At 34.1% G+C, this 27,213-nt stretch overlaps 1 protein-coding gene across 2 annotated transcripts in view; it reads left to right on the top strand.

Moving 5' to 3' along the window:
• The window catches only part of LOC150096679 (U11/U12 small nuclear ribonucleoprotein 35 kDa protein-like), a 52,102-nt gene extending 30,350 nt beyond the window's left edge, over nt 1–21,752 (top strand). For both annotated transcript variants that reach the window (XM_090408009.1, XM_090408010.1), the window contains exons 4-5: nt 7,138–7,351; nt 18,180–21,752. In XM_090408009.1, the coding sequence (XP_090264135.1) occupies nt 7,138–7,351; nt 18,180–18,574 (609 nt within the window). In that variant the 3' untranslated portion in view covers nt 18,575–21,752. The remainder of the gene's footprint in view (nt 1–7,137; nt 7,352–18,179) is intronic.
• The last annotated feature ends 5,461 nt before the right edge of the window (nt 21,753–27,213 follow it).

The raw sequence follows: 27,213 nt of genomic DNA, 5'->3' as shown, positions 1-27,213 counted from the left end.
TACAAATGATACATTTGTTACTGTATGTGTTGGAACATTGCTAGTTGTTGCTATCACATTCTGTCGTATCACGTGTGCTATATCCTAGTTCCATGGCAGTTAAATTTTTGATGAAAGCAGACCACACTTGATGTAAAATTAAGCCTTGATTTTTATTGCATTGTGTAGGGATCTGAGCATTTGTGAGGCTTCTTTAAATTTTCTTGTGAAACAAGTTATTATCAGTATATGACATTTTTGTCTGTTGTCAGAGTACTTGATTGCCAGTTGTGGTTCTGTGGAATGCCAGACTGATTTTATGCTGTCTTCTTTTTTCAATGTCTTTTATGTGTTCTGACATGCAGATCTCTCCTGCCCTTCCTGTGTGGCCTACATAACAAATGCCACAAGAGCAGTGGATCTCATAGACACCTTGTTTTTTATCAGGTGATGTGGAGGTTTTGGTGAATATAGGAATCTAGATATTTTTTGTAAAGGTAAAAAAGGCACTTTTATGTTGAACTCACAGAGCAACGCAGCCACTTTGTCCATAACATTTTTGATGTAAGGCAGCGTGATTGCATTTTTGAAATCTTGTTTAAATAAGGGAATTGCAGGAGATGAATTAAGAATTTTTTTGATCATCTTGGGTTCAAATTCATTAAGTGCGAGATTCTGTGTCAGGTAGTGCAGTTCTTCATTTCTTTTAATTGGTGCGCTAGATATATTGTATGCCTTGTCTCGTAAAGTTTTAATTATGCCTATCTTTTGCAATGGATGGTGGTGTGAAGTGGCATTTAAAAATCTTCCTATTGTGGTAGATTTTCTGTATACAGAGAAGGATAGCCTTTTTTCTCTCTTTGTTTGCTTCAATAAGGATATCAAGGAAAGGTAATTTTTTGTGTTGTTCTAGTTCGATAGTAAATTTTATATTGGGGTGCAAGTTGTTCAGATGGTCTTTTGAAAGAAATTAGCTTCCACTGTTCCCGACCAAATGACAAAAATATCATCGACATAACGTAGCCAAACTTTTGGTTTTTTCTGATAGGTTTTTAATGCATTAGTTTTGAAATTTTCCATAAACAGGCTTGGTAGGGTCGGAGAGAGGGTGGGGCCATGGACCCATGGCAATTCGTTCTTTTTGTTTCCAATATTAGTCTTGAAAAATGAAAAGGATGTTTTCCATGCAATGTTTGAATAGTCCTACAGTGTCTCGTAGGAAAAGATTTTCAAGTAGATCCACTGTGTCATTTCTGGGTACATTAGTGAAGAGGCTGACTATATCAAAACTTGTTCAGATGTCTGAAGGTTCTATATTTGTATCTTTTACCTTTTCAATGAAATGCAAACTATTCTTTACAAATGATTCTGTTTGATTGATACAAATGATTTTGAACTAGAACAACACAAAAAATTACCTTTCCTTGATATCCTTATTGAAGCAAACAAAGAGAGAAAAAAGGCTATCCTTCTCTGTATACAGAAAACTTACCACAACAGGAAGATTTTTAAATGCCGCTTCACACCATCATCCATTGCAAAAGATAGACATAATTAAAACTTTACGAGACAAGCCATACAATATATCTAGCACACCAATTAAAAGAATTGAAGAACTGCACTACCTGACACAGAACCTCGCACTTAATGGTTTTGAACCCAAGATGATCAAAAAAATTCTTAATTCATCTCCTGCAGCTTCTTTACTTAAACAAGATTTCAAAAATGCAATCATGCTGCCTTACATCAAAAATGTCATGGACAAAGTGGCTGCGTTGCTCTGAGTGTTCAACATAAAAGTGGCTTTTTTACCTTTACAAAAAAATATCTAGATTCCTATATTCACCAAAACCTCCAAATCACCTAATAAAAAACAAGGTGTCTATGAGATCACTGCTCTTGTGGCATTTGTTATGTAGGCCACACAGGAAGGGCAGGAGAGATCTGCATGTCAGAACACATAAAAGACATTGAAAAAAGAAGACAGCATAAATCAGTCTGGCATTCCACAGAACCACTACTGGCTATCAAGTACTCTGACAACAGACAAAAATGTCATATATTGATAATAACTTGTTTCACAAGAAACTTTAAAGAAGCCTCACAAATGCTTAGGATCCTTACACAATGCCATAAAAATCAGGACTTAATTTTACATTAAGTTTGGTGTGCTTTCATCAAAAATTTAACTGCCATGGACCTAGGATATAGCACACGTGATACGACAGAATGTGATAGCAACAACTAGCAGTGTTCCAACACACATTAACAAATGTATCCTTTATTCTGGTTTATCAATTTAACAGTTGTGAAGTTATAAAAAAACATCTAATATGTGTAATTAATTGTTAATAGGCTTTTGTTGTAAAATTTGTATGTACCATTACCCCTGATGATGTAAATCTTACGATGCACGAAACTGGTCAGGCTTTAATTTGTTTGTTTTTAATAAACTCTTTGTATTACTAAAACCGAAAGCTACCTACAGACCATACAAATGTTTAACCAAATGAGCCAGCTATGTATTTTCACATAAATAGGCTTATTTAGATATTATGAAATGCAGTTTTATGCAAATCTGCTGCAGGCATGCACTAGATAGAAAAACCGGTATTATGCTGTATACTGTGAATTGTGTACCATTTATCTGTGGCATGCAGCTGAACATTGATCTGCCACATTTAGTTGCATAATATTCAGCTATTACATTCAGTTCCTTCGATGGGCTTCAAACTACAAATCAATATTCATGAATGGTAATATTCATTTGTAGCTACATGTTTGCTTATACAAAGAACATGGTCTGGAAGAGTTACAAAAGCTTCCTCTAGTGAGAGTCTTGTGTAACATTGTTTTTATTCATTGGAAGAGTCTGGACCAGGCAGTAAATTGCTTCCAGCAGGATAGTATTGTTTCAGATGTAAATAATAGGAAGTGTGGGGAAAACATTTTATGGCATGGCATTTTTGCAGCTTAGTTTTTGTTGATGATACAAATTATCATGCCATACTAGGACACCTTAAATAAAATAACACTACCTTTGATGTTCCATTTATGTGGAACTATAATCAGAATACTGTTTGAAGAAAACAGTATGATTCTGATGGGCTGGCAAGTTTAGAATGTTGAACTAAGTGAATAATTGTCAAATGAGATAGAAATAGGAAAGATTTATGGAAAATCTGTGGAGATTGTCTTCACTGGTTGCATTAAAAGATCTTTTGTTTGGAAGGTCTTATTTCTGCTGAAATGTAATGAAAATTTTGCCATGTACCTATATGATGTAACTTGACCATCATAAAAATATGTGCAACCACTTATTTGAATATCTGTTTGTATTATCATTATCAAATTCCTGATATGTACCTTCAAGAGGAGTACAGGATACTATGAAATTATTACATGATTAAGTTTACATTATTATTAACAACTTACTGTCTGCAGTTTTCTTCCAAATTAACCTTTTGTCAGGGTTCTAATATGAGATTTTATGTTTACATCTTCTAGGACACTTCTAATTGCAGCAGTTCTATATCTTGGTCTTTTCCAGCCTTCTTGGCATCAAATGCCTGTTTTTGCTAATCTATCCTCACCATCCTTTTTAAGTGACCATACCTTCTTAGATTGGATGTGTCCACACTTTCCTTAATGCTAACAATGTCAAGTTCCTTCCACATATATTCACTTTTAATATGATGTTGTTATTGATACTATCTGTTGATTCTCCTAATTTTCCTCTGATCGCTGATATCTGCTAGTCTTAGATTAGCTGCTTTATTTCTAAACCCAGTTATCAGATCCCCAAGTTAAAAATTAGTTTGAAGACTTGTATACTGTTAGTTGAGTATTTTGCCTAATTTCTCTCTAAATATAAATTCATTTCATTATATTTTATATTAATTTTTAGTCATTCAATGAATATAAATTTATTCAATATAAATTTATATTTATATTGAATTTAAATATATTCATTCCATATAAATTCATTCATCTAGCTCTCCACTGTATCATCTTTACTTGTTCTGTTTATTTCCACATTTAATTTACCATATTCACAAAAAGTATTGTGCCTAAGCAGCTGAGATATTTTACTTGTTCTTTTTGATACTCCATTCAGGACACAGTTGGTATTTTCATGTTTCTTTCTATTTTCATGGCTTTTTTCTTTTTATTGCTGATTTTCACACTGAATTTGTTAGTCACCCTGGTTGACTAACATTCATTCGCCAAAGAATCCTACAGACTTGCACTGGCTTTATTAAATAATCTGTTTAAAGTTTATTAGATACACACATATTCACAAGAATAATGAGGAGGGATGCACAATATATAGCCTCTCCCTGTCAAGTCAACCCTGCCTTTCCACTGTGTGGTCTGTTTCCACAAAAGGGACTCTGGCACTTGCAGTGAGTATTTCCACTGCAAAAGGATACCTTCCTAGTTGGAGGAAATGCTAAGTAGACACTAGGTGGTAGATGTTCTTCATCACCAGGTGAAATACCACTTCCCAGCTTTTTGGAGGTTTGAAATGGCAGATGTCATATTTGGTCTCTAGAGCAGGGCTTCCGGTTTTGTCCCCCCCCCCTCTTCTCCATGCAGTATGAGTGATTTAAATCCATGACAGACATACTAGAGGCCCATAACCTCCTCCATTTCAAGGGTACATCAGTTAAAATGGTGGTGCCACAGGTTGGCTGCCAGTTAGTGCATGGGCCTGAACCTGTCATTAACAAGTCACAAAGCTTCCTGGTCAACTGGTGCATAATCTCTGCCAAATACTCGGCCAGGTTGTGCCTGAAGAGGGAGTTTGAGTAGTGGTATATGGGAGTTGGGGTGCTGTTGAGGCCACATCATCGTACGGAGACTGATTTCTCTCTGTATGGAAGTTACATCCGAGAGTCTCTCTTGTTGCACATCCCCACTGTATTTTTCCAGTTAATCACATATAAACTTATGATGGCTCCTGCAAACAATGACAGTAACACTGTGACAAAAATGAATCTCCCTCATAAACCAATTTTATCAAAAAAAGTCGCATCACAAACAGACACAACACACAAACCAAACCATAACTCCTCACTAAAAACTCACTTTCATATTCACTTTACTAACATCCATGGCATTAACAGAAACATAAATGACGCTGACCACCACCACTTGTAGTCTTCCAGACCAGATATCCTATTCCTGACAGAAACCCAGATTGCAAATCTACATTGCTCAAACTACACACTTAATGATTCTTTTTGCTACAAGGGTGACACCTGTGCCTTTGTGAAATCTGACATAGCCTGTCAGAGAATGGCTAATTTAGAATCCCTTGCTTTTGACATTCTCTGGCCCAAGGTTTCCTTTCCCCATTTACTAACATTCTTTTGTTGCATTTATCAGTCTCCAAACACTGATAACCATTCTGATCTCTTCACATTCCTTTCTATGAAACTCATGGAAATATCCAATTTTGCTCCCTCCAAAACTACTGATGAAGCTGGATGAAAGGAAGAAATCTTTGCCATAAGTAACAACTTAACACAAATCATACATCTACTTACCCAAATTTCTGATAACCTGCTTTATTCTCCAAATATTCTGGATCTCTTTTTGTCCAATTCTCTTTCCAGATACACCATAGAGGTCAGCTCTCCTCTCAGCAACTTAGACCACAATCTCGTACGTCTCCCCTCCTCTAACCACTCCCGACCTTGTATCCCTTGGCAATACAATGGAACCAATTGGACTGGCCTCTGGAATTTCTACACTTTTTTTTGGTCTGACTATTGCATCCACTCACCTGACTAACACCTGCTGTGAACAAGTCACAGACATTATTCTCAGTTATGAAGGCCTTCATCCCCCATTTAACCCATAATCCACATCCACTTTCCAAGCCCTGGTTCAACTGAAAGTACTAAATGATGGCACCACTTACTTCACCTAATGATAAAGCTGACTTTCACTCTTCCTCAGACTCCTGCATTAATGACCAAGGGAAGTCATCTCCTCACCATACCAGAATCCAAGCACTGTATGCCTTCTTTAGTTTATCAACAAAAAGAAACCAGGAAACTACTAAAAAATTTGGATACTAAAAAGTCTTCTGGTCCTAATGGCATCTCTCCAATTGTTCTCAAATATTGTGCCGCAAGTGCCATTAAAAACTCAAATGCATAAAGTAAAAAGCTAAGTTGAATTCCAATTTTGAAAGATTTGATGCTATTTGCTTTTATGATGTTATCCATCATCATCATCATCATTATCTTCCTTATACCCTCTTTTACCTTGCGGTGTCGAGGGTCCATTGATCATCGGACCTCACTCCGTTTACAGGATAAGGTGGTCAGCCTTATGCCCCGGTGTATCCTATGGCCTGTAGTGTTGAGTTCTCAAGGCCAGTTTGCCTGCTTTGCGGGATGAAAAACCCCAGAATAAACTGGGGAAAAAACCCTGCTGTCCACGCCCAAGACTGGCTAACTTGGCTATGGCTGAGGAAGATCCTTCAGCTCCTCACGTCACCGACGGGAATCGAACCTAGGACACTCCTTCTCCAGGCATATGGTTGCGAAGCGCATAGCCACTAGGCTCCATATAAATGAGAAGATAAGAGTGGAGATAATTTGCATCATTGTTTTATATCTGATTTTACATCAAACCATCTTCCTGTACTCCTTCAGTTCTAACTGTTGACTTACAGCTCACATATAAACTGTATATCGTTCTGTATAAATTCCCATTTACACCATATAATTGTAGCATTTTGAACATCTTGTCTCTTGGAACCATGTCTTATGCCTTTTCCAGATCTACAAAACCTAAATACAGTTCCTTGTTATATTTCCATGATTTCTTAACTATTTATCTTAAAAGGTGAAAGTCACTTACTTGATTAGAACTTTTGATATGCTTCCTTCTTTTCTCAGACTATCTCTTTAACTTTTTTAAGTTCATCACGAAGTTTGGATTTTTATATCCTTGCAAACTGTGTCATATCCCCCCCCCCCCGCCTGATTCAGTCATTGTTTTCCTCAGTGTTTGCTGATGCTTTGTAATCTAGCATTTTTGAAAGCATAATTTTATATGCTTAATGACTATATTTTTTTTTCTTCCTCAGCATGAAAAATTTATCTCTTATCTTGTGTACTCATTTCTTTCTGTTTATAGGTATTTTCTAGATTTGGAGAAATCAAGAGACTGAAATTGGTACGAGATATAGTGACAGGATTTTCTAAATGTTATGCTTTTATAGAGTACTTTGATAAATATTCTACTACAAAAGCACATAGAGATGCCTTTAAGATGATTCTAGATGGAAATGAAATATTTATTGATTTTGAATGTGAAAGAACACTTCCTGGTTGGACACCCAGAAGATTAGGTAAGTATTTTAACTTAACTCTTAGAGAATTGCTTGCAGTTATTCATGCTAAATTAGTTCATGAATCTTATTAATGTGCCAAAATTGTATACTTATATATCATACCAAGTATAATATACTTTTTTTTTTATTTAACTAGTCTTCTATGCAGATATGTACTGTACAGTTCATATCTGAAATTGAACAGTTCAATTGACAGCTTGTTTTTCATAAGTTAATTCTCTATTATTCCACTTGAAAAATAAAACTCTCATGTGAACCAGATTTGACTTTTTTTGAAGCTTGACTAACCTCAGCAGCCACAAATCTTGGGTTCTCATCATTGGCTAGATAAAAGGAGATGCTTATATATCAAATTCTGAAATCAAAAATATTATTTTGATGAAAGAACTCGAAAAGGTTCATCTTGAAATAATATGAAGTGTTTTAGTAGCCAGTGATAATAATCCATATTTATTAGCCAAAGAAATAAAAGATAAATACAATTTTAAAACAATGCATGTAACTGCAGTAAAGATATTTTACTAATATTATACTGTTGAATTGCAGATATTTTGGTTTATGTATCACAGATCATTTTCATTGTAGAAGGATAAACAATGGAAAATTCAAATACAAATTAAACTGCATTTATAAATGATGATTATCTTCTCATGTTCACTAAAGAGGGTGCTAGATTGTAAACTATTATTAGGATCATTAAAAAACTAATACTATAATAGTAATAACTGCACATGAGCAGATATTTGTTTTTAAGTATAGTTTTAATTTGTTTTATTTGAATTTTTCATGGTTTATTCTTCTAAACAGATGTTTGTGATACACACTAAAATATCTGTAATTTACCAATATAATCTTAGTAAGATATCTTTGATGTGATTATTTTTTCTTTTATTTCAATGTATTTCCCATAATTTGTTAAGAGATTTATTAGCCTAATAATATGCTTGATGGGTTGGTTGGTTAGTTTTGAATTATAGCTAAAACAAGTAGGGCTATTTAGTCAGCATAAATATGTCTGTTAATTGTATGGATTCCATGGTTTGCTTAATTTATGTAGGCTGAAAAACCTGAGTTTCCTAGAGGAAAAATTCTGTCACCTGAAAAGCCTTTAAGGTTCTTATTTGGAATTTGAATGCAGGTATTCTTTCCAAATGGTATTGTTGTTACACTGTGGAGTCTCACCACAAAATAAGTTAGATCAGCTGCTGATTAGTTTTTATTGTAAACTTGATTCTTTGTTAAAAATTTATCCAAAATATTATGCTTGTTATTTATGTAGCATAGGAATATGAAATCTTTAAGAATTATTTTATTTATTTTTATCAATTAGTTGTGTATGATGCTTCATTTAAGTCCATCATTTGTTTTATCAACACTACACATTCAGAAGGCTGCAAAAACTTTGTGCACATAGTGCTATTGGGGAAAGTAGTTGAAGAGAAAGAAGGAACCTGTTGATATTTTTCTTGAGAGGAGAAGTTGGATTGACAACTGCTTATAACCACATTATCTAAGTAAATTACAACCTCTACTATGCATTAATTATCATAACTTTTAATAAATATTTCTGATATTTCAGCAAAGTCAAATTGCCATCATCAGGGAACAATGAACAAAATGATTTCTGCATTTACTTTATTGAGAGATAAGACCAAAACAGAGCAACAAAGATGAGCCTGAAGTTCTAAATAATGCCTCCCAGTAGGCTAGGATATGTTCTTGGCTGTTGGACTGAAGTTCTGAAGATGGGTGTTTCAAATATTTTAGGCAGTTTCATGCAACCAAATTTGTTAGTGTTGGAATAGTCCTTAAGGCTGAAGCAGATTTCAAGAAAAGTCTTTTGTATTTAAATTTTCTTTTGTGGAGCAAGGTGACGTTTCTCAGTATATCCTGTGGATAGTGTCCAACAGGTGGTCAACAAGTCCTGAGTAGCTGTAGTCATGGAACTGGATGTAGTCTTTGTGTTTGTTGATTTTGTGATTGCCTGTTTGGCTATAGTAAGTAGGAAAGCTTACAACTGCACTGTATCTAGTAGACACCTGGCAGGTCTAGGGACTGTGGCTTGTCTTTGGGTGACTTTTTATGACTTCAGGATTCTCTTGTTGCTCTGTTTTGCCTGTGTGCACATATCAGTTTGTTCTTAGTTCCCTGATGATGATAATTCGACTTTGCCAAAATATTGAAAATATTAATTAAGTTGTTCTAATTAATACATGGTCTGTGTTGTAATTTCCTTAAATAATATCATTATGAACAATTATGACAAAAAACTAACATATAAACCTTACTGCTAGACTTAATATAATCCATGGAGATTCCACAGCATGCAAAGCCCATCAGTACAATAAGTTAAAACTGAAGCTTTCTAGACAGCTGAACAGGTTAGCCTTTCTAAAATACTGCCTGGATAACTGCATCATCTAATTGGGTTAAATTAAAACACCACTTTAATGTACCAAAGGTTTTCTACATATATAAGTGTACTAGTTTCACCCTCTTACTTGAATAGATTGGTGCCACACACATTCCACTTACTGACACCAGCAAAACTATTCATACACTGAAAGCTTTAATGGCACATCAGTAAATTTGCAAATTATTAAAAAAAAAGAAACTGCTTCCAAGCCTCAACAACCACTGGAAGAAACTATAATAAAGCTGTTGTTTTTCATGCTTAAGTCAGAAGTCATTAGCCAAATTTAAAAAAACAAAAAAACTAATCTTAATTTTTTTTTTTTTTAATTCCTTAAAATATTCCTATGGAAGAAATTATGATACACATCAAAAGAGGGATTCGCATCCTTCCTACCCATATGATAAACAGTAATCATATGGTATATCATATGTATACAGTAAACCCTTGATTTAACGGACTAATAGGGGCTAAAGGGTGTCTGTTAAATTGCGAATTTTTTAAAATAAAAATATCTGTAACATTATACTGCAATTTTATCAATATTATCACAAAAAAAAATGGTTTTACATATAATTTTCATACTTTTAGATAAGTTAATGTTGGATGTTGAGGCACTTGGTTTAGGTAATCCTGCTTAGAAAAAACTATCAAGTTTTTTTTTGAAATTTTGAATTCTGCTGTTTTTTTATAATTAACTCCCTAAAATGATGAAAATGTGTATAATAAAACTACTGCAGAAAGTCACAGCACGTGACAAAAGAACCAATTACAGTGCGATTGGTGTGATCACGTCCTAAACATTTGCCACACGTTTTATGAGCAGTGACTCATTTATGTCGGCTAAATTACTACAGTGTTTTCCCAACATATGATGGCCTATTCGACAAAATTTGTTAAAAATAACAGGGAATTAATAACAAAAAATAACCTGTTAATTTAATTATAGGCAAATCTTGGTTAAAAGCATTTTAAAATTAACAGGGTGTTAATTTTCACATGTGACATATGGACCAGAAATTTTGTCCATTAAATCGAGAGTTTACTGTATAGTGAACATTAGGAAATGTAACAAAACCTAACAAAAGCAACCTCTCCTTTTGGGAAAAGTTGCTTTCTGTCAGTTTGGCAGTTTTGAATTTGAAGCACCAGTAGAAATGAAGAATAACAAAAGAATTGTAATTTTGAAAGCGGATAGGGGGAATTCTGCTAGTGCCTAACTAATGTGATTACACAGACATATACAAACTAATTTCTCTGCTTAAGGATCATGAACTATGATCATACTAACACACACACACACAGGTCAGAACCCTCTATAGACTTGCTAAAAACATTGTCTCTTGACCTGTGGAAATTACCAATAAACTTAAACTCTACAATTTAAGACCCCACACACACTCATCTTCCCCAAATATATGGGCTACCAAAAATCCAGTGTGCCATAATGTCCAATTCTGGATTGCATTGATTCACTCACATACAAACTAGCCAAAGTGTTCTCATGGTATGCTAACAACACCTCTACACACATTAAAAATTCTGCCCACTTATATAAGTCCAGTATAGAAAACTTCACACTCCAACACATAGTGGTCAGTTTTGACATCTCTCTATTCTCCAATATTCCTCATCCAAATAGAATTTGTTCCTAATATCTTGGTCATGTTTAAGTTAGTCATGAACTCAGGGTATTTCACTTGCAAGGTAAGTTATGTACACAGAGGGCACAGCCGTAGGTTTCCCCCTCCTGGCTAACTACTTCATACAGACCTCTGAAGAAACAGCCTTAACCTTTGAATTTAGAAATAGGATGGAGAAGTCTCCCTTCTCAGATACATTAATTACATGCCAATCTGGCAGATCCTTGCATTCTCTGTTTATAGAAAACCCACACACATGGATAGATACATTCATCAGACACCCCCCCCCCTCCCACGCCAACTGTATGGAATTATTAAAACCCTTCATAACACAGTAAAATTGGTTAGTTCTGATAAGTGCCTCACCACTGAGCTCCGAAGACATTGCAAAACATTTTTAGCTAATGTCTACAATCCCCAACAAATCCAAAAAAAATATTGAAAACCCAAACCACACTCCTCCTCTTATCCATTCTCCCTAGACCTACCAGCTCTGTCCAGAGTTGGATGAAGTTGGCTAGGAAATCTGCCATAGATCAAGAGTGACAAAATCCATATCTCTGAACCTCCAGGTGTTGAAGAAGTTGGCTTTTGATAATTTTCTTCATAATTATATTTCATAATCATGTTTTAGCCACTTGCTCACATTCTATAACAATGTTACCATCGAACCAGACAAGGGGAATGGATACATCATGATACTTTTGGATTTTGCTAAGGCTTTTGACAGAATACAGCATGGCAGACTGTTGCATAAATCGGAGAATATGTATTTGGGTTATAGAATATTAGCATAGATACGAGGATTGCTGACTGACATCAAAAAGTGGTATATGGGGGATGTGAGTCTGCAAGATTTAAGGTAACCACTGGTGTACCACAAGGATCAGTGCTTGGTTCACTGCTATTCAATCTATATATTAATGATATTGGGAAGAATTTGACAAGCAATATACAGCTATTTGCTGATGATGCAAAGATGGGTAGGGTAATCAGGAATGCTGCTAATATGCAGTACTTGCAGAATGATTCGAATAGGCTGGAATTATGGGCATGGGAAAATGGATGTCAGTTCCATGTCAGTAAATGTAAAGTCATGCACTTTGGCATGATTAGATATCCAATGTCGTATTATATTGGTGAGATTATGCTTGAAGAAACTGATAAAGCTAGGGATCTTTGAGTGATACAATCAAAAGATAATTGCAATGCTGAAACGAACATTCACATGTAAAGATAAGGATGTCATTTTGCCACTTTACAAGCCGTTGATAAGACCTCACTTGGACTGTTCTGTGCAGGTCTGGTCTGGTCTCCTGGTTTCCGTTGTGATTCTGATATAGTGGAGAGAGTACAAAGGAGAGTGTTAAAAATGATATCTGGATTATGCAATACTGATTATGAAGACAGATTGAGAATTTGTAGACTGCAGACACTTGCAAACAGGAGAAAGATGGGTGATATGATTGAGACTTGCAAACTTCTGAAAGGGTCACACAGGATTTCAATTGATGGAATTTTTCAGTTCATGGAAGGTGGGGAAAGGACAAGAGGGCATCCTTGGAAGCTGAGAATGAATGCCGCTACGAAGGGAGTAAGGGCTAGATTTTTCTCTCAGAGGGTGGTGCATGGTGATTGGAATGCATTGCCTTTGGATGTTGTGATTACAAGCAGTGTGAATGAATTCAAGGATAAGTATGATAACTGGTGTGTGTGTGTGTGTAGTATGTGGCCTCCTTTGATGAGTCCCTGACTCTCTTGAGGCCTCTCTTAATAATAATAATTATTGAGAATTGAGGTGAGGGCAATGGTATAATATTTTAATAAAAATTTTTTTTAGGTTGGCGGGGAGGGAATAAATTGAATATAGGCTTGTTTCCATGCTTTAGATAATGCTAAGTGAATGTGGCAGATTGTAAAAATAATACAGGATTGATGGCATCTTTACAATCTGTCACATTCATTTAGCATTACCTACAGATTGTAAAGATGATACAGGATTGTGGCATTTGACAGATGCAATCTGGACTTGTATCAAGTTATTTGGTATCGATGATGATTTGTATTTGTTCAGGAGTTGGAAGGAATAAACTAAGTCACCTTTGTCTAAGATATTACAGGTGAATGTATCGAATGCCTGAATTTGTGCTGAATAGGGTAAGAAGGCTCTGTGTTGAGGCTAAAGTGCTGGGAAGACATCATGTTGGAAGTGTAATGGTATATTTACAGCACTAGGAAAGGATTAAAAACTCATTTTAATGCTTCCAATATTTCGTCTCAGTGACTGAGACATCTTTAGTGATTACAAATAACTCTTGTAACACACACTCAAATACAACACAGTACTAAGTAAAACACGTGGATGACTCTAAGGTCCTATCTAGGTGATTTGCCCTCTATGGGCATTTGTAGGTGGCCTAGGATGTATAAAGTGGAACCTCTGATAATTAATGTTTTCCAAATTTTGGGAAGTTTTATGCAACTGTATTTATTTAAATTCGGTTGATTTCTGAGTGCCGCTGCAGTTTCTGAAAACAGTCTTTCTTTTTTGAATTTATTATGGTGGAGCATGGTGGTTTTTTCCTCCAGTAGATGTGGGCTGTATTCAAAACCTGGTCTGCAAGGCCAGATTGACCATAGTCATGATTGCAAATGTATGATTTGTGTTCTTCTAAACGGATGGTTGTTGGTCTACCTGTCTGTCCGAAGTAAGCCAGCTTACAGGAACAAGGCATACTTTATATACTCCAGGCACTGAGAGAGGAGAGAGCTGATCTTTGGTAGAATGGATAAGGGTAGCAAGTTTACAGTAGAGCTTGACAAGAGTATTACAAGAGTTATTTGTAATCCTTGAAGATGTCTCAGTGATTGAGACAAAATATTGGATGCATTAAAATTAGTTTTTAATCCTTTTGTAGTGCTGTAAATATTCCATTAAACCTCCAACATGAGAGTAAGAAGGATAACTGCCATTTATGCAGGGGGAGGGCATGATTGTGGTATATAAGTTGGCAAGGGATATTTATCAGATTAATGTGGATGAGATTTTTTATGGACTGGCTGGGTAACAGGGGAGAACAAGAGGCCATCCCTGGAAGCTGCATAAGGAGAGTGTGAGAAAGGGGGTGAGGAGTAGACTTTTTGTGTGGAGAGTGGTGGATGATTGGAATGTATTTCCTGAAAGTGTTGTGAGTGTAGAGGCAGTGAATGCATTTAAGTCAAGGTATGATGAGCTGTGTGAGAGAGAGAGAGAGAGAGGGGGGGGACTCTTCCAGTGATGAGTCTCTTGACTCCATGGAGGTCTAATGATGATGATAATACAGACAAATCTAGGGTAGCATTTTGTCTTGAGCCCTTGTGATATTCAGAATTATTTTATATTATTTATTTATTTTTGTAGGCATTATAGAATGAAAACAGAAAGATTACCAAAACAAGCCTTAAAGTACAAGCCATTAGAAAAAAGAAAACCAGGACATCCTCTTAAATGATTCAACGATGACTTCTAAGGCCGGAACAGGCCATGCTAGGCCTAAATCCTTGATACGCATGATGATGATGATGATGATTTTTGTAGGCAATCTTGGCATACTTCTTGGAAAGGCTTTGGATAATGGTCATGATTTGTAGAATGTGGATTAAAGCCTTTATTCTATTTAGAATTATTTTGATTATTTGATCAGAGCAGGTGATTTGGATCAGAAGACTAGAAACATTAATTTCATCATGGAAAGAAGTAGTGGAAAACATGTGGTCATCTCATCTGGCCATTGTAGTACCAAAAGACATGCAACTGAAAATAGCTCAGTGAAGGAAATTCACTATAAAAGTAAACTTGGATGAAGTTTTGGTCTGATCTATCAAGAGGACAATTGACATGTATGGGGTATTTGGAAGAAGAATTTGTTGAGAAAAGATTCATAGGATTGGGAGGATTCTGAGTACAAGTGAATCCCAACTTATGAACATAATGCATTCCTTGAAATATATTCATAAGTTAAATTTATTTTTTTCGTAAAGATATATTATTAAACTTATTAATGTATGAGTGAACCTCAGGCATCATAAAATATTTATAAGGACAGGGTTTTGTGTTAGTTTAAAGAATATTGGGATCACAGTTTATTAGCCCATATAGTGTTTGTAAGTATGAATTGTTTGTATTTTGAAAGTTTGTAAGTATTATTTGGTATTTTTTGAGGCAGATAGATATTGCTAAATACTTTGGCTTTTTTTAATTTAATCAGTGGAATTGTAGAACTGAAGTCTGTTTGAATTTTGATATCGATGTCCTCAAGAAAGAGAACTAACCATTTTGATATTTGGCTGACAGAAAGTCATTACTTCAGGGATAACCTTTGTCTATTCCTGAGATGTTTGCTGTTTCACAGAAAGTGAAAATGCAAATCTGCGTTTACATCACAGTGGCTCCCTTTCTTCAAACTTCACCATGAATGCTGGAGTGCCTCAAGGCTCTGTCCTATCACCTGCTCTCTTTCTTCTGCACATAAATGGCCTACTCACAATCACCACTACCCCTATCCACAGCTTTGCAGACAATAGTACCCTTCACTCATCCTACTCGTTTGACAAACCATGCATCACTCTTGTGTCCCAGGCTACAAGATCATCTACAACTTGGGACTTAAACATTGATCTACATACTATCATTCAATGAGGTGAGAACATTCTTGTCATGTTCACACAGTCTTGCCTTTTCTCTTGAAAAAGAGATCTCAGCTCATATCAGCTCACTAATACCAGACTACTCATTCAGTCTTGACCAGTTCACAGTGGTGTGAAATGACTATGAACTCTGAACACACAATGTTGAGAACTGAACGTTGCAAATTGAAACTATACTGAAAAACTATACCCTCAGTACACAAATCACCAGAAAAATCTCTCTTCTTGGACTAATGTTTATCTCAGTCTCTTCCTGCATAAACACATCACATCAATAGCCTCTTCAGTATCCAGAAAACTAGGCATTCTCTTTTGTTCAAGATGCTCTTTTACATCCAATCACCTGTTAAGTATGTTTAACTTTCAAATCCAACTGTGTTTAGAATACTGCTACCATTTTTGGGGTAGATCCTAAAAATTCCCTTAAAATCTTGACACTGTCCAGAGGCAAGTAATTAGCTCACAGATGATCCCTATCTCACAGATGCAGTGTCTCAGCACTGTTTCTATTCTCCAGATACTTCCATTTTCATGGTCACTGCTCTAATGAATTGGCAACTATCATTCCTCTACTTTCTGTTGCACCTGTTAACACAAGAGCAGCAGCTGTCCATCATTCCTTTACTGTGCAACTGCAAACACACCAAACCTGCTTCTTCTTTTCCACTTTTATTTTGTCCACTCTGTTCTCCAAGATGGCCTTCCTTATGAAGTATTCCCAAACAGGCTATAAAATTGTAGTTCTTTAAAAAAAAAAAAAATCAATAAACTTTTATTTATCTCAGTCCATCTGCACACCACATATGGCTCTAATGTGCTTATAGGTCTCTTAATCTCTCATGTATGGGATCGATATATATACCTTGATGAGTCTTAGGACTCCCTGGAGGTGTCAAATAATAATAATAATAATATAAATTAAACACATAGTCACTGTCTGTCTCACTAAGTGTGTTAATTATCTGGGAAAAGTTGTTACAGTTAGCAAATCATACAGTGATACCAGCAATTTCCACAATAGCAGTACATTCAGGGATGTTAATATCATTTTCAGCAGGACATCAAGCCAAATATTTATCCATGTGTCCCAAACATCAAATTCCTCTTTACGTACGACTGTTCATGTGATGTGTTTTGATTTAAATTTTTGTATTAGTAAATTCTTAATATCTTTATGGATGAAAAGACTGTTATTGATAATTAATAATGGTTGACCATTTGGCAAAATCCTGTTTCTTTCAGCAGACAGAGGAGCAGTATTATTGAGAACTGGTAATTATTATACTGGAATAGATTAGTTGTACCAGTGATGATAATCCTTATCTCATTTAATCGGATGTCTGTCTAATAGGTATGATTACTTTTCAGCTAGAAAGGGGCACAGTATTCTGCAGTTGGAAGCAAAGCTGCTATCATGTTCAAAGCATATTTTCATCAGCATCCCATATTGATCATGCCAGTTTTGGGAGTATTTTTTTTAGCTTTTCTGCCACTTTTTCAGATGGATTTTGTATGTTGAAAATATGAAATACACATACAAAAAATTCTTTTTGTGTATATATTTTATATTCACTGTGTGCCAGATAAAACCGAGGACCATTCCAAACAAATTGAACAGGATTCTACTTTGATAATGCAAAACATTCATGTTATTAATTTCATGAAAATAATTGTGGTCATCCTTAGTCGATGTTATTTTCTAGACATAAGATTACAATATGCTTAAGTATTCTTCCAAAGACTGTAGTTTGGGTGATATTCAAAATTCTTATTTTCTATAAAAATGCAATTTTTATGTTACATATTCATAAAGTATTTTTCATATCATGCACAAATAAATTTAAGTAAATTAAATAAGCTTCTCAAGCTGCGTGAGAATTAGTAAAATAAAGAGTACAATAAAGTGACTGCACTTTCCTGTCTGAGGAAATCACTGCTTTTTGGCACATGCTTCTGATTATCATAATTTTTGAATAAGTTTCTCATCTTGTATTAATTTATATAGATGATTTTAAAATTATAACAAAAAAAAATTTTTTTGTGAATAGTGAATTCATTAATATAATGGTTTTGTTTGCCTTAGGAGGTGGATTTAGTGGAAAGAAAGAATCAGGACAATTAAGATTTGGTGGTCGTGATCGTCCTTTCAAAAAGCCAATTATTATACCCATTAAGATGGGGCAGAAAGAAGATGAGGGGTATAACACAGAAAGAAATTATAAAAGGGACAGTTATAGATCAAGAGAACGTAGCAGACGCAGAAGTCATAGCCAAGAAAGTGATAAATACTGGAAAAGAGACAGAAGTAGGGAAAGAGAAAGAAGCCACAAGAAGAGTAGAAAAGAAGACAGAAGCAGTCATAGGAGAGAAGAGCACAATAGGTCACATAAGAGACATAAAAGTTATAAGAGATCCAAAGAAAGAGATCGAAGTTATGACGATGAAAGATATAGAGATTATGGTTCCGAATACAGATAATGCTTTTGTGTTTAACTCTCTCTCTCTATATATACACACACACACACACACACACACACACACACACACACACATGCATATGTATATAATTTAGCTTAATTTAGTTTCTTCTATGGAAACTTGCTGTTACACTTTTTTTTTTAATTAGATGAAAAGCACAAGATTTTTGATTATATCATTCCTTTTATGCTATGTTCAACACAGTTAAAGTTTTATCCATTTGTATTTAAGTAATCATTGATGCACCATACATTTTCATGTCACTTTTATTTTATTTGTGAATGTCTGCTTTCCATAGCCTTGCTCGGAATGCCTAACGAAATAGTGCTCGTGAAATGAAAAGTTTAAGAATGATGGAATATAGAATATTACTGATTTATGTTCACAAAAAATGTGGACTTCACAAAAACAGAACATAAAAGCATTTGAAGTATCTAATATTTTACCCATCAGTTAACTGTTGCAACATATTTCAGAAATACTATGTATGTTTGTTATATTTTCTGTAATTTTTTCCCATTATATTTCTTTGTCATTCATTGTTACTCTTCAGTAACAACATACAGTTGACTCTCTCTATAGCAAACCCATAGGGCACACAGGAATAGTTTGTTATAATGAATTTTTCTTAGAATAGCATTTTACTTATGTGGTTTTGGTTAGGACTTTATAGTAGTTTGTTATGAGTGAATATAACTAAGTTGTTATAGTGAGAGCTATCTATAAAGTGAACTATAGTCAATTATCACTGTAGTGAAAATTAATTGTAAACTAGTTCTCTTTCACAAACTCTCAATCAATAAAATGCAAAAACTGGAGGAAAATTTCATTTTCCTTCAGTTTTTGCAGCACCTACTTCCTGAAAAACATTTTCATATTAAATAATTATTGCTATTATATCACTTCCAGGCTTCATTGCAGGTATCAACACCACACAAATTCAGCTCTTATTATCACTTCACTACATATGCTACGATAATCAATCTCATACAACTGCTCCACTAAATTTACCTTATAAATGTACTTTTGCCTGATACTTGTGAGGAAAAAACTTCCTCCATATGAGACCACATCTATCTTCAGCTGAAAAGCCTTTATAAACATTCTTTGCATCCTAGATGGGATTTAAACCCAGGTTTTTTCATCCACAGGATATCCTCTTTATCTGTTTTTTAGGTACCAGTTGATTACTGAAAAATTGTTTACGTAGCCAAATATTCTTTATTCAGCTACATATAACTGAATGCTCTATGCATTGCTCAATATTTACAAAACATTTATTGATGTTTGGGACTTAATCAGTAATCACTGACATGATTTTAACTTGTGTTTCTTTTCTGTTTATGCAATGGTTGTATAATAAAATTTAATATTGTTTTTCTTCTCTTCTTTCTGTGATTGGTGTTGATCTGTTTCTAAAATTTATCACGATAGGATGTCCTGCACACCACTGCTTGCTATCTTTCATCATCCAATATTGTCGGTCCGAACCATTGGTGAGCTATAAGGGGCTCACGCGAGCCCTTTGTTAAATTTTTCTCAAATTTACGAGCCCCTTGTTCATCTTGTTTAATAATCTTGTAGAACTAGAAAATACCACCGTGGAATGTATACACACTGCTATAATTGCTACTTTAAATTCATATGGATTTTCTGATAATTACATAAAAAATCATTTCATTGCATTTTGTTCTGATGGAGCTAGTGTAATGTTAGGAAACAAATCAGGTGTTGCAATCAAACTTCTACAAAAATTTCCCAATGTTGTGATTTGGCATTGTGCTCATTGTTTACACTTAGCATTAGACGATTCGATAAAAAAACATTAAAGAAATAAATCATTTTGAAATATTTATGGATAAATTATATGCTTTTTATCATCAATCATCAAAAAATCAACGAGAATTAAATACAATTGCAAAAGACCATGGTATCAAAATTTTAAAGATCGACCGTGTGTTTGGACCACGACGGGCAGCTTGCAGTTTATGAACGGCTCTTGCTTTGTGGAGAAATTACCCAGCTTTATGCAAGCATTTTGCATTGAACGATAAATATAAGGGCTTTTTAAACCGACTTCTCAATTTGGAATTTTTAAAAGATCTAGCATTAATGATTGATATCCTACAGCAATTATCATATCTGTCAGAAACTGTACAAAGTCGCAATATAAGTATTATAAGGGCTAAGTTTTTTTTTTTTTTTTTTTGCTCGACAATGCGAGCCCTTTGTTAAAATTTCCATAGCTTACCACTGGTTTGAACAGAAATTGATCTATTATTATTTTATTATCATGTAAAACTTATGTTGTGAAGTGTTGTATTTCTAAAAATGTATCAGTTTTGTTACTGATGTCTGGGTGTTTTTTTGTGGTGTTCATCTTCACTCAGGTGATTATGTTTATTTCTGCCCAAAATAGCAGTATGTATTTTCAGTAAAAGCAGTCATGTACATTGTTTTCAGGCTGTAAATACTCAGTGACTGACTGTCAGGAATACGCTCCCCCCTCTTCTACCTACTGTTAAATGCTTCATTGCATTTGGCATTGCTGAAAAGTGTAGCACAAAACATTCATCTGTAAATGCAATTCTTTCATGCATACCACTTCCCAGCTCTTCCAATTTCAGTATTTATTATTTTTTAAACATTTTTTCAAAGTGCTCATATTTTTTTTTTTTTTCAGCATCTTTCAGACCTGAGAATTTAAATATTATACTTGACCATTTTGTTGTGTAAGGAACTTTTTTTTTTCTAAGTGTGATCTAATAGAGAACTTTAAATAGGCTAAATCTCAATTATATATCTTAAATACATTTGGAAATGTGATGAGAAAACTTAGAACTTGCTTAAATTCTATTATTTGAGTTTCTTGCAAAACCTACTTATGCATGCAACCTGTCTGGTGTTCACTTTGAAGGAGAAAAGCTTTTCATCCTGTAACTTTTTTTTCCAGTCTTCCTGACGATGTCCATGTCAGTTGAACATGCTGTTTATTATTTATCATGTCAGCTGTTCCATCCATTTAAAAAAAAAAAATCTGTCAGCTGTACCATTTGTGTTATATCTCTGTAAAGAGATTGTGTTTTACACCAAGTGTTAAGTAAATACATGAGTTCAGTTTAATTGGTGTAAAGGACTTTTAACTCTATTCTTTTTAGATTTCCAGAAAATTATTGACTTGAGACCAAATAAAATGTTATTTTGTCTGAATTTCGTTATTTCGTGAACTGTAGAAAATGTAAGAGCATATATACATAAATGATTAAAAGCATACATTTAAAAGAATAGACATTAAAAAAAAGTAACATAAACATGCTATTTGCATAAAATATTATGCAAAAACATAAAATGTCAAATTTCACTGATCCAATGACTAATATACTTTAAAGCTGTTTCATTACACTGCATTAAATCTTTTCAGGTACATATATTATTACATATATTATTAGTAGCATTGCAGAAGATGTTCCATGGTTTGTGTTTCACCACATAAGTAGCTGTCATTGTATGTGTAGCCCCATCTGACCATATTCTGCTTTGATCTGCCCATTCCAGAATGAAGTCTATTCAATGTTTTCCATCTCTGCCTGTCTAGATGTAAGCTGGAATGAAGAGATTCATTTACATTTAGAACCTCTGGAGAGTGTTCTTTCCACATTGTTGACCTTGTAGCTTTTTATGGAATCCACCAATGGTTCCAGTGAATGAGTAAAACTTTTCCTTGATCTTAGCCTTCTGTTTACTGTAACATGTCCATACAAAGGATGCTGTTCATCATTTAGTTGTTGTTTCTGCTCATATCTACTCTATGTTGTCCTTCTGTTGTGAGGAGGTGCAATACCAGACAGTGAGTATAGATGGTCAGTTTTTGTAGACTTGAGGCAGCTGGTAATGTGCCAGCATGTTTCATTAAGAACCTTGTCAATAATTTTGACATGTGATTATCTTTTCCACACAGGGCTAGCATACTTGGCTGTTAAAAAGAAAAGTGCCAGTGCAGAGGTGCACAGTACTTGTGGACTTGCACCCTTCCAAGATGATGATCCAACAGAATATTATTATGCATTTGAGTTTTTAGCTGCTGTCTTCTCTATGTGTCGCTTGTAATTTAAGGTCTTATCTAGTATAACACCTAGCTAAGTGGGATGTGGATAATTGACCAATTTCACACCATTCCATTCTATATTCAACTGTCTTGGCCTCCCTATTATTGAGATGGAAAAGACACATTTGGGTTTTACTGGGATTTGATTTCAGTTGGTTTTCCTTATAGTAAACTTTAAGGGCTTCTAGTTCTTGTGTGAGCTGCTTCTCAATGTTACCAAAGGATTTTGCTTGATGAGCTATTGCCCGGTTAGCATATAAGAAAGTTCTTGACTGTGGGTTTATAGGTTGGTAGTTAGTATATATATATATATATTGAAGGGGAGCAGTGGAGAGCACACTTCCCTGGGGTAGACCATTTTTCTGGATACACCATTGCTCTTTTTTCCTTGAAATTCAACAAAGAATCTCCTGCTAAACAGCAGTGACCTAAATACTTCCACTAACCGATAGTTGTTTGTCATGCTATAAATTTTCACTATAAGCCTTCTGAGATTTAGTGTATCATATGCTGCTGTCAAATCTATGAATACAGCTCCTTTTGCTAACCCCCTTTCAAAGTTGTCAATAAACTGTTAAATTTAAGACTTGTCCGGTGCATGATCTTTCTGGTTTGAATCTTGCCTGTTCTTTTATTAGCACTTTCTCTGGACTTACTCTGTTCAAAATTAACCTCTCCTACAGCATGTTTACCTGTTGTAAGTTGAAAATTTCTAACAACCACTCTATTGCCTTTTCTCCCAGCTTCCTTAAGGTCTTGTTTCTAATATCATCTGTACCAGCAGCTTTCCTGGTTTTAAGGCTTTTAGGGCATTTTTTAGGTCCTCTTTAGTAAAGGTGCTTCGAAGAGATTATTTTTTAAATCCCTAACTTTTTTAATGTAATCTTTAGGTATTTTTCCTTTGGTACTCAGTTTACCATTCAGAGATAGCTGAGTTGCAATTTGGTTTGCATTTATATTAACTTCGGTTGCTGTTGGGTCTCCAGATAATTTTTTGAGTAAGAGCCAAGCTTTCCTGCTACTGTGTTTCGTATCTAAGCTTTTAATTTTCTCTGCCCACTGTCAACTTCTTTTTTCAGACAGTGCTGCTGTAAGTTCCTCTCCTGCATCAATTGTTTTTTTCTGATGAAGATGGATCTTTATCATATAGGTCACAATATCTATCATTTATTTCCGCGTTATGTTCTGTAAAACCTATAACACGTTCTACAGCCTCTTGGGATGTACCTGGTAGCAGACTGTCGAATAGCTTTGGTGAAGTGTTTGGTGAACTTTCCATAATTTTCTAGGCAAAATGTTGGACAAGTTTATGTCTAATTCTCTTGAGAACTGTTCCCAGTTAGCTTTTTTAAAATTAAAGCATCTTCTAGGAAGGATCTCCTTAGGTCAGACTGGTGGGAAGACTTGCAGCATTACCTGTCTATGTTGTGAACTTGGGATTGGTGCAAGTACCTGTTTATTGCACAGATTAGCTATTCTGTTACTAACACATCCAAGGTCTGGGCTATATCCTCTTTTCCATCTTCCACTGTTAAATGATGATGGCTGTTTAGGATTATGTGCAGGGCTGCATTTATACTTTTGGAGACCCTGGGCACTACATCATTATGAGGCCTCAAAAATAAGCATTTTTTTTTAGTTTATTGAAAATAAAAGTCAACATTTCCATAATAACTCATTTTAATAACACAATACACAATTGGTATACATATATTTGCATTTTAAAAAAAGTATAAAATTAAATCAGTTAAAATTTAAATAAAAAAATTAATAACTAAAAGTTTTTTTTTTCTGGCTTTGGTTTTAGCAAATATATCTATAATGTCATCATAATTAATCAAGTCCATTACTTCTGATTCAATGCATAATAATGACAGGTCACTTGTTTTATTTTGGTGCAAGTTGCTTCTTAAATAATTTTTTATTCGTTTCAACACTGAAAATGAGCGTTCAGCACTTGCATTTGAAATAGGCATCATCAAAAATATTTTTAAAATTGTTTCTATGTTCGCAAAAGTAGACCTTAACCCATCGTTTATAAATTTGTACATATTTTTAATTAAAGAATTCTCTTCCTTTATCATTATTAAAAATTGCTTAACTTCATCAGTAAATTTTTCTGGATCAATATCAGTCCCATAAGTTGGTGAAATTTTATTGATACTAGTCTCGTACTTGTCTTGATCTATATCTTTCTTCAAAAAAATGTCAAACATATCTAATATGTCAAAATAGCTTTTTGTTCTTTCATTAATTTTCAAAATTAGCTTATCGCAAATGACATTAAAAGTGTTCACAGCGAAAATTTCTTTCCCATGTAATATAATCTCATTGTTAGATTGTGAAACTTTGTCACTCATTTTTTTTTCGTTTTTTAACTCTTTCCTTTTCATCTTTAAATTTTGTCTCATCTGTTAATAAATTTGCTTCTTCATTTACAGCAGCAAAACTATTTCTTATATCTAAAATAAAACCAACTAAGGACTCTAACAAATTATTAGCTAAAAACAAATCCATATCGGGATCTAGAGATTTACTAGTTATCTCTACATTCCCCGGCATAGTTGCCAATTAAATTTAAGGAGTGACTAGAGCATATGGTATATAATGTGCAGAGGGACTATGTTTTTTCAGCCTAGCTTGTAAACCTGTATAGATACCTTTCATATTGGCAATGTTATCATAGCTTTGCCCTCTGCACATTTTTATATCCAAAGATAATTCTTCTAAATTTTTTAACATTACCTCTTCTAAATATAAGGAATTATGTTATGTAATACTGATGAACCCGATAAATATTTCTCTAATGTCAGAATTTGCGGCTACATACCTAAATATCATAACTAATTGGTCATTATGGGCAATGTCTGTCGTTGAATCGAGTATTATTGCAAAATAACCAGCTTCCTTAATTTCTGATATTAATATTTCTGTTGTTTTTTTAGCTATTAACGCTATGAATTCATCACAAGTGTGGTAAGAAAGATAATTTGATCTGCCAGAACCACAGTTGGTGTACATTTTCATGTGATGCTTTAAAAAATCATCAAATTCACTTAAATAATGTAAACATGATAAATAATTTCTACAAGAATCAGAAAAAATATCATTTGTATTTCCTCTAAATGCTAGCCCTAGTTTACTCAGCAACTTAATGGTAGCTATAATTCTTTTTAAAACCTCTCTCCAATAATTTTCTTCAGATTGTATTTGTTTGATCAATTCGACTATTTACAGAACTTGATTTTCTTTTGCGATATGTGCACATCGCTCTTATATGCTCAGTAGAATGCTCATGATCACATAAGGTTCGTGTTATATTTCCCCAATCATTAAAGCCCTTCATTAAGCTATTATTTGACTTAGAAAACAATTTACAAACAAAGCAGTAAATTGCTTTGCTGGTTTCTGAAAAAATTAGCTACTCTCATTTCTCCTTTGTTCCATTCGCCTTTTTACAGTAAAAATGTGATTCGTTTACATTTCTGACATATATTCTATTGCGTTCTGTTATTTTCTTTTTTTAAATTTTCAATTTTACCAACATTCGGAGGCATATTATTAAAATATGCTCGATAAACTGTTCATTAATAGTAAGTGGCCATGCTGCTATATCAGTAGGATAAGAGATAACTTGCTTGCTGGTAAGTACAGACTCTGATTGAAAATTTTCTTCAGAACCTTCTTGATTTGGTTCATTTACTTCTTTCTCTCTTCCTACGTTTTCCACATCATTTCGATGTTCTTCATTTTCACTTTCATCTTCTCCTGATAATGATACCAATGTTTCGTTTTCATTCCGAGAAGTATGAAGTACAACTTCAGTTTTATGAAATTCTTCATTTTCAGAATGCAAGAAAGACAAAATCACCCCCTTTTGACTATTTAGCTGTTTTTCATTTTCTCTGAGTCGTTTTCTTTTACTAGTTCTGGATTCAAATTTTCTTGGCATCATTATGTGTATTAATCTATCAAAAGCGAAATAAATATTTATTAAATCCAGAATAAACATATAAATAAAATAAACAATTATGTTAAAAGCTAAAAAATACAAAAATAGAAACAGTAGTATCTTGGTTTTGTTAAAATAAACGAGTAACAGTAAAATAAGAATAATAAATTAATTGAAAAATATATTCTTACCGACTGCGACAACTACTTTAACCATATAACTAGGTATATACACTTGTATACAGTATGCTGCTTTACAAATACTAGCCAAATAATGGTAACTAAACTATCGTTTTAATTACCGTTATTTGGAATTTCCTTTACTGTTCTACGATATTTGACCCTTTTTGGTGCACAATTTATTGTCTCTCTTTCCAAAAATAAAGACGAATTTCATGTGTATACAATAAATATTAATATTAAAAAAATCTTGGTAATATTAAACCCACAATGTTGTAAGTCTTTTTATATAAATAAATGACTAACTTATATCGATGGATTATAAATAATTATGCAACTTCTACGATACTTTATATTTAATATTCAATTTTCTAAATAGTTTAAAATCTTTGAATGTAATTCT

Source organism: Typopeltis vanoorti, chromosome 18 (assembly GCF_054136105.1).
Source record: "Typopeltis vanoorti isolate ZY-2024b chromosome 18, IOZ_Tvanoo_1.0, whole genome shotgun sequence".
NCBI lineage: Eukaryota > Metazoa > Arthropoda > Arachnida > Uropygi > Thelyphonidae > Typopeltis > Typopeltis vanoorti.
The sequence above is the reverse complement of the archived record's forward strand: the minus strand, read 5'-3'. Positions and strand labels throughout refer to the sequence as shown.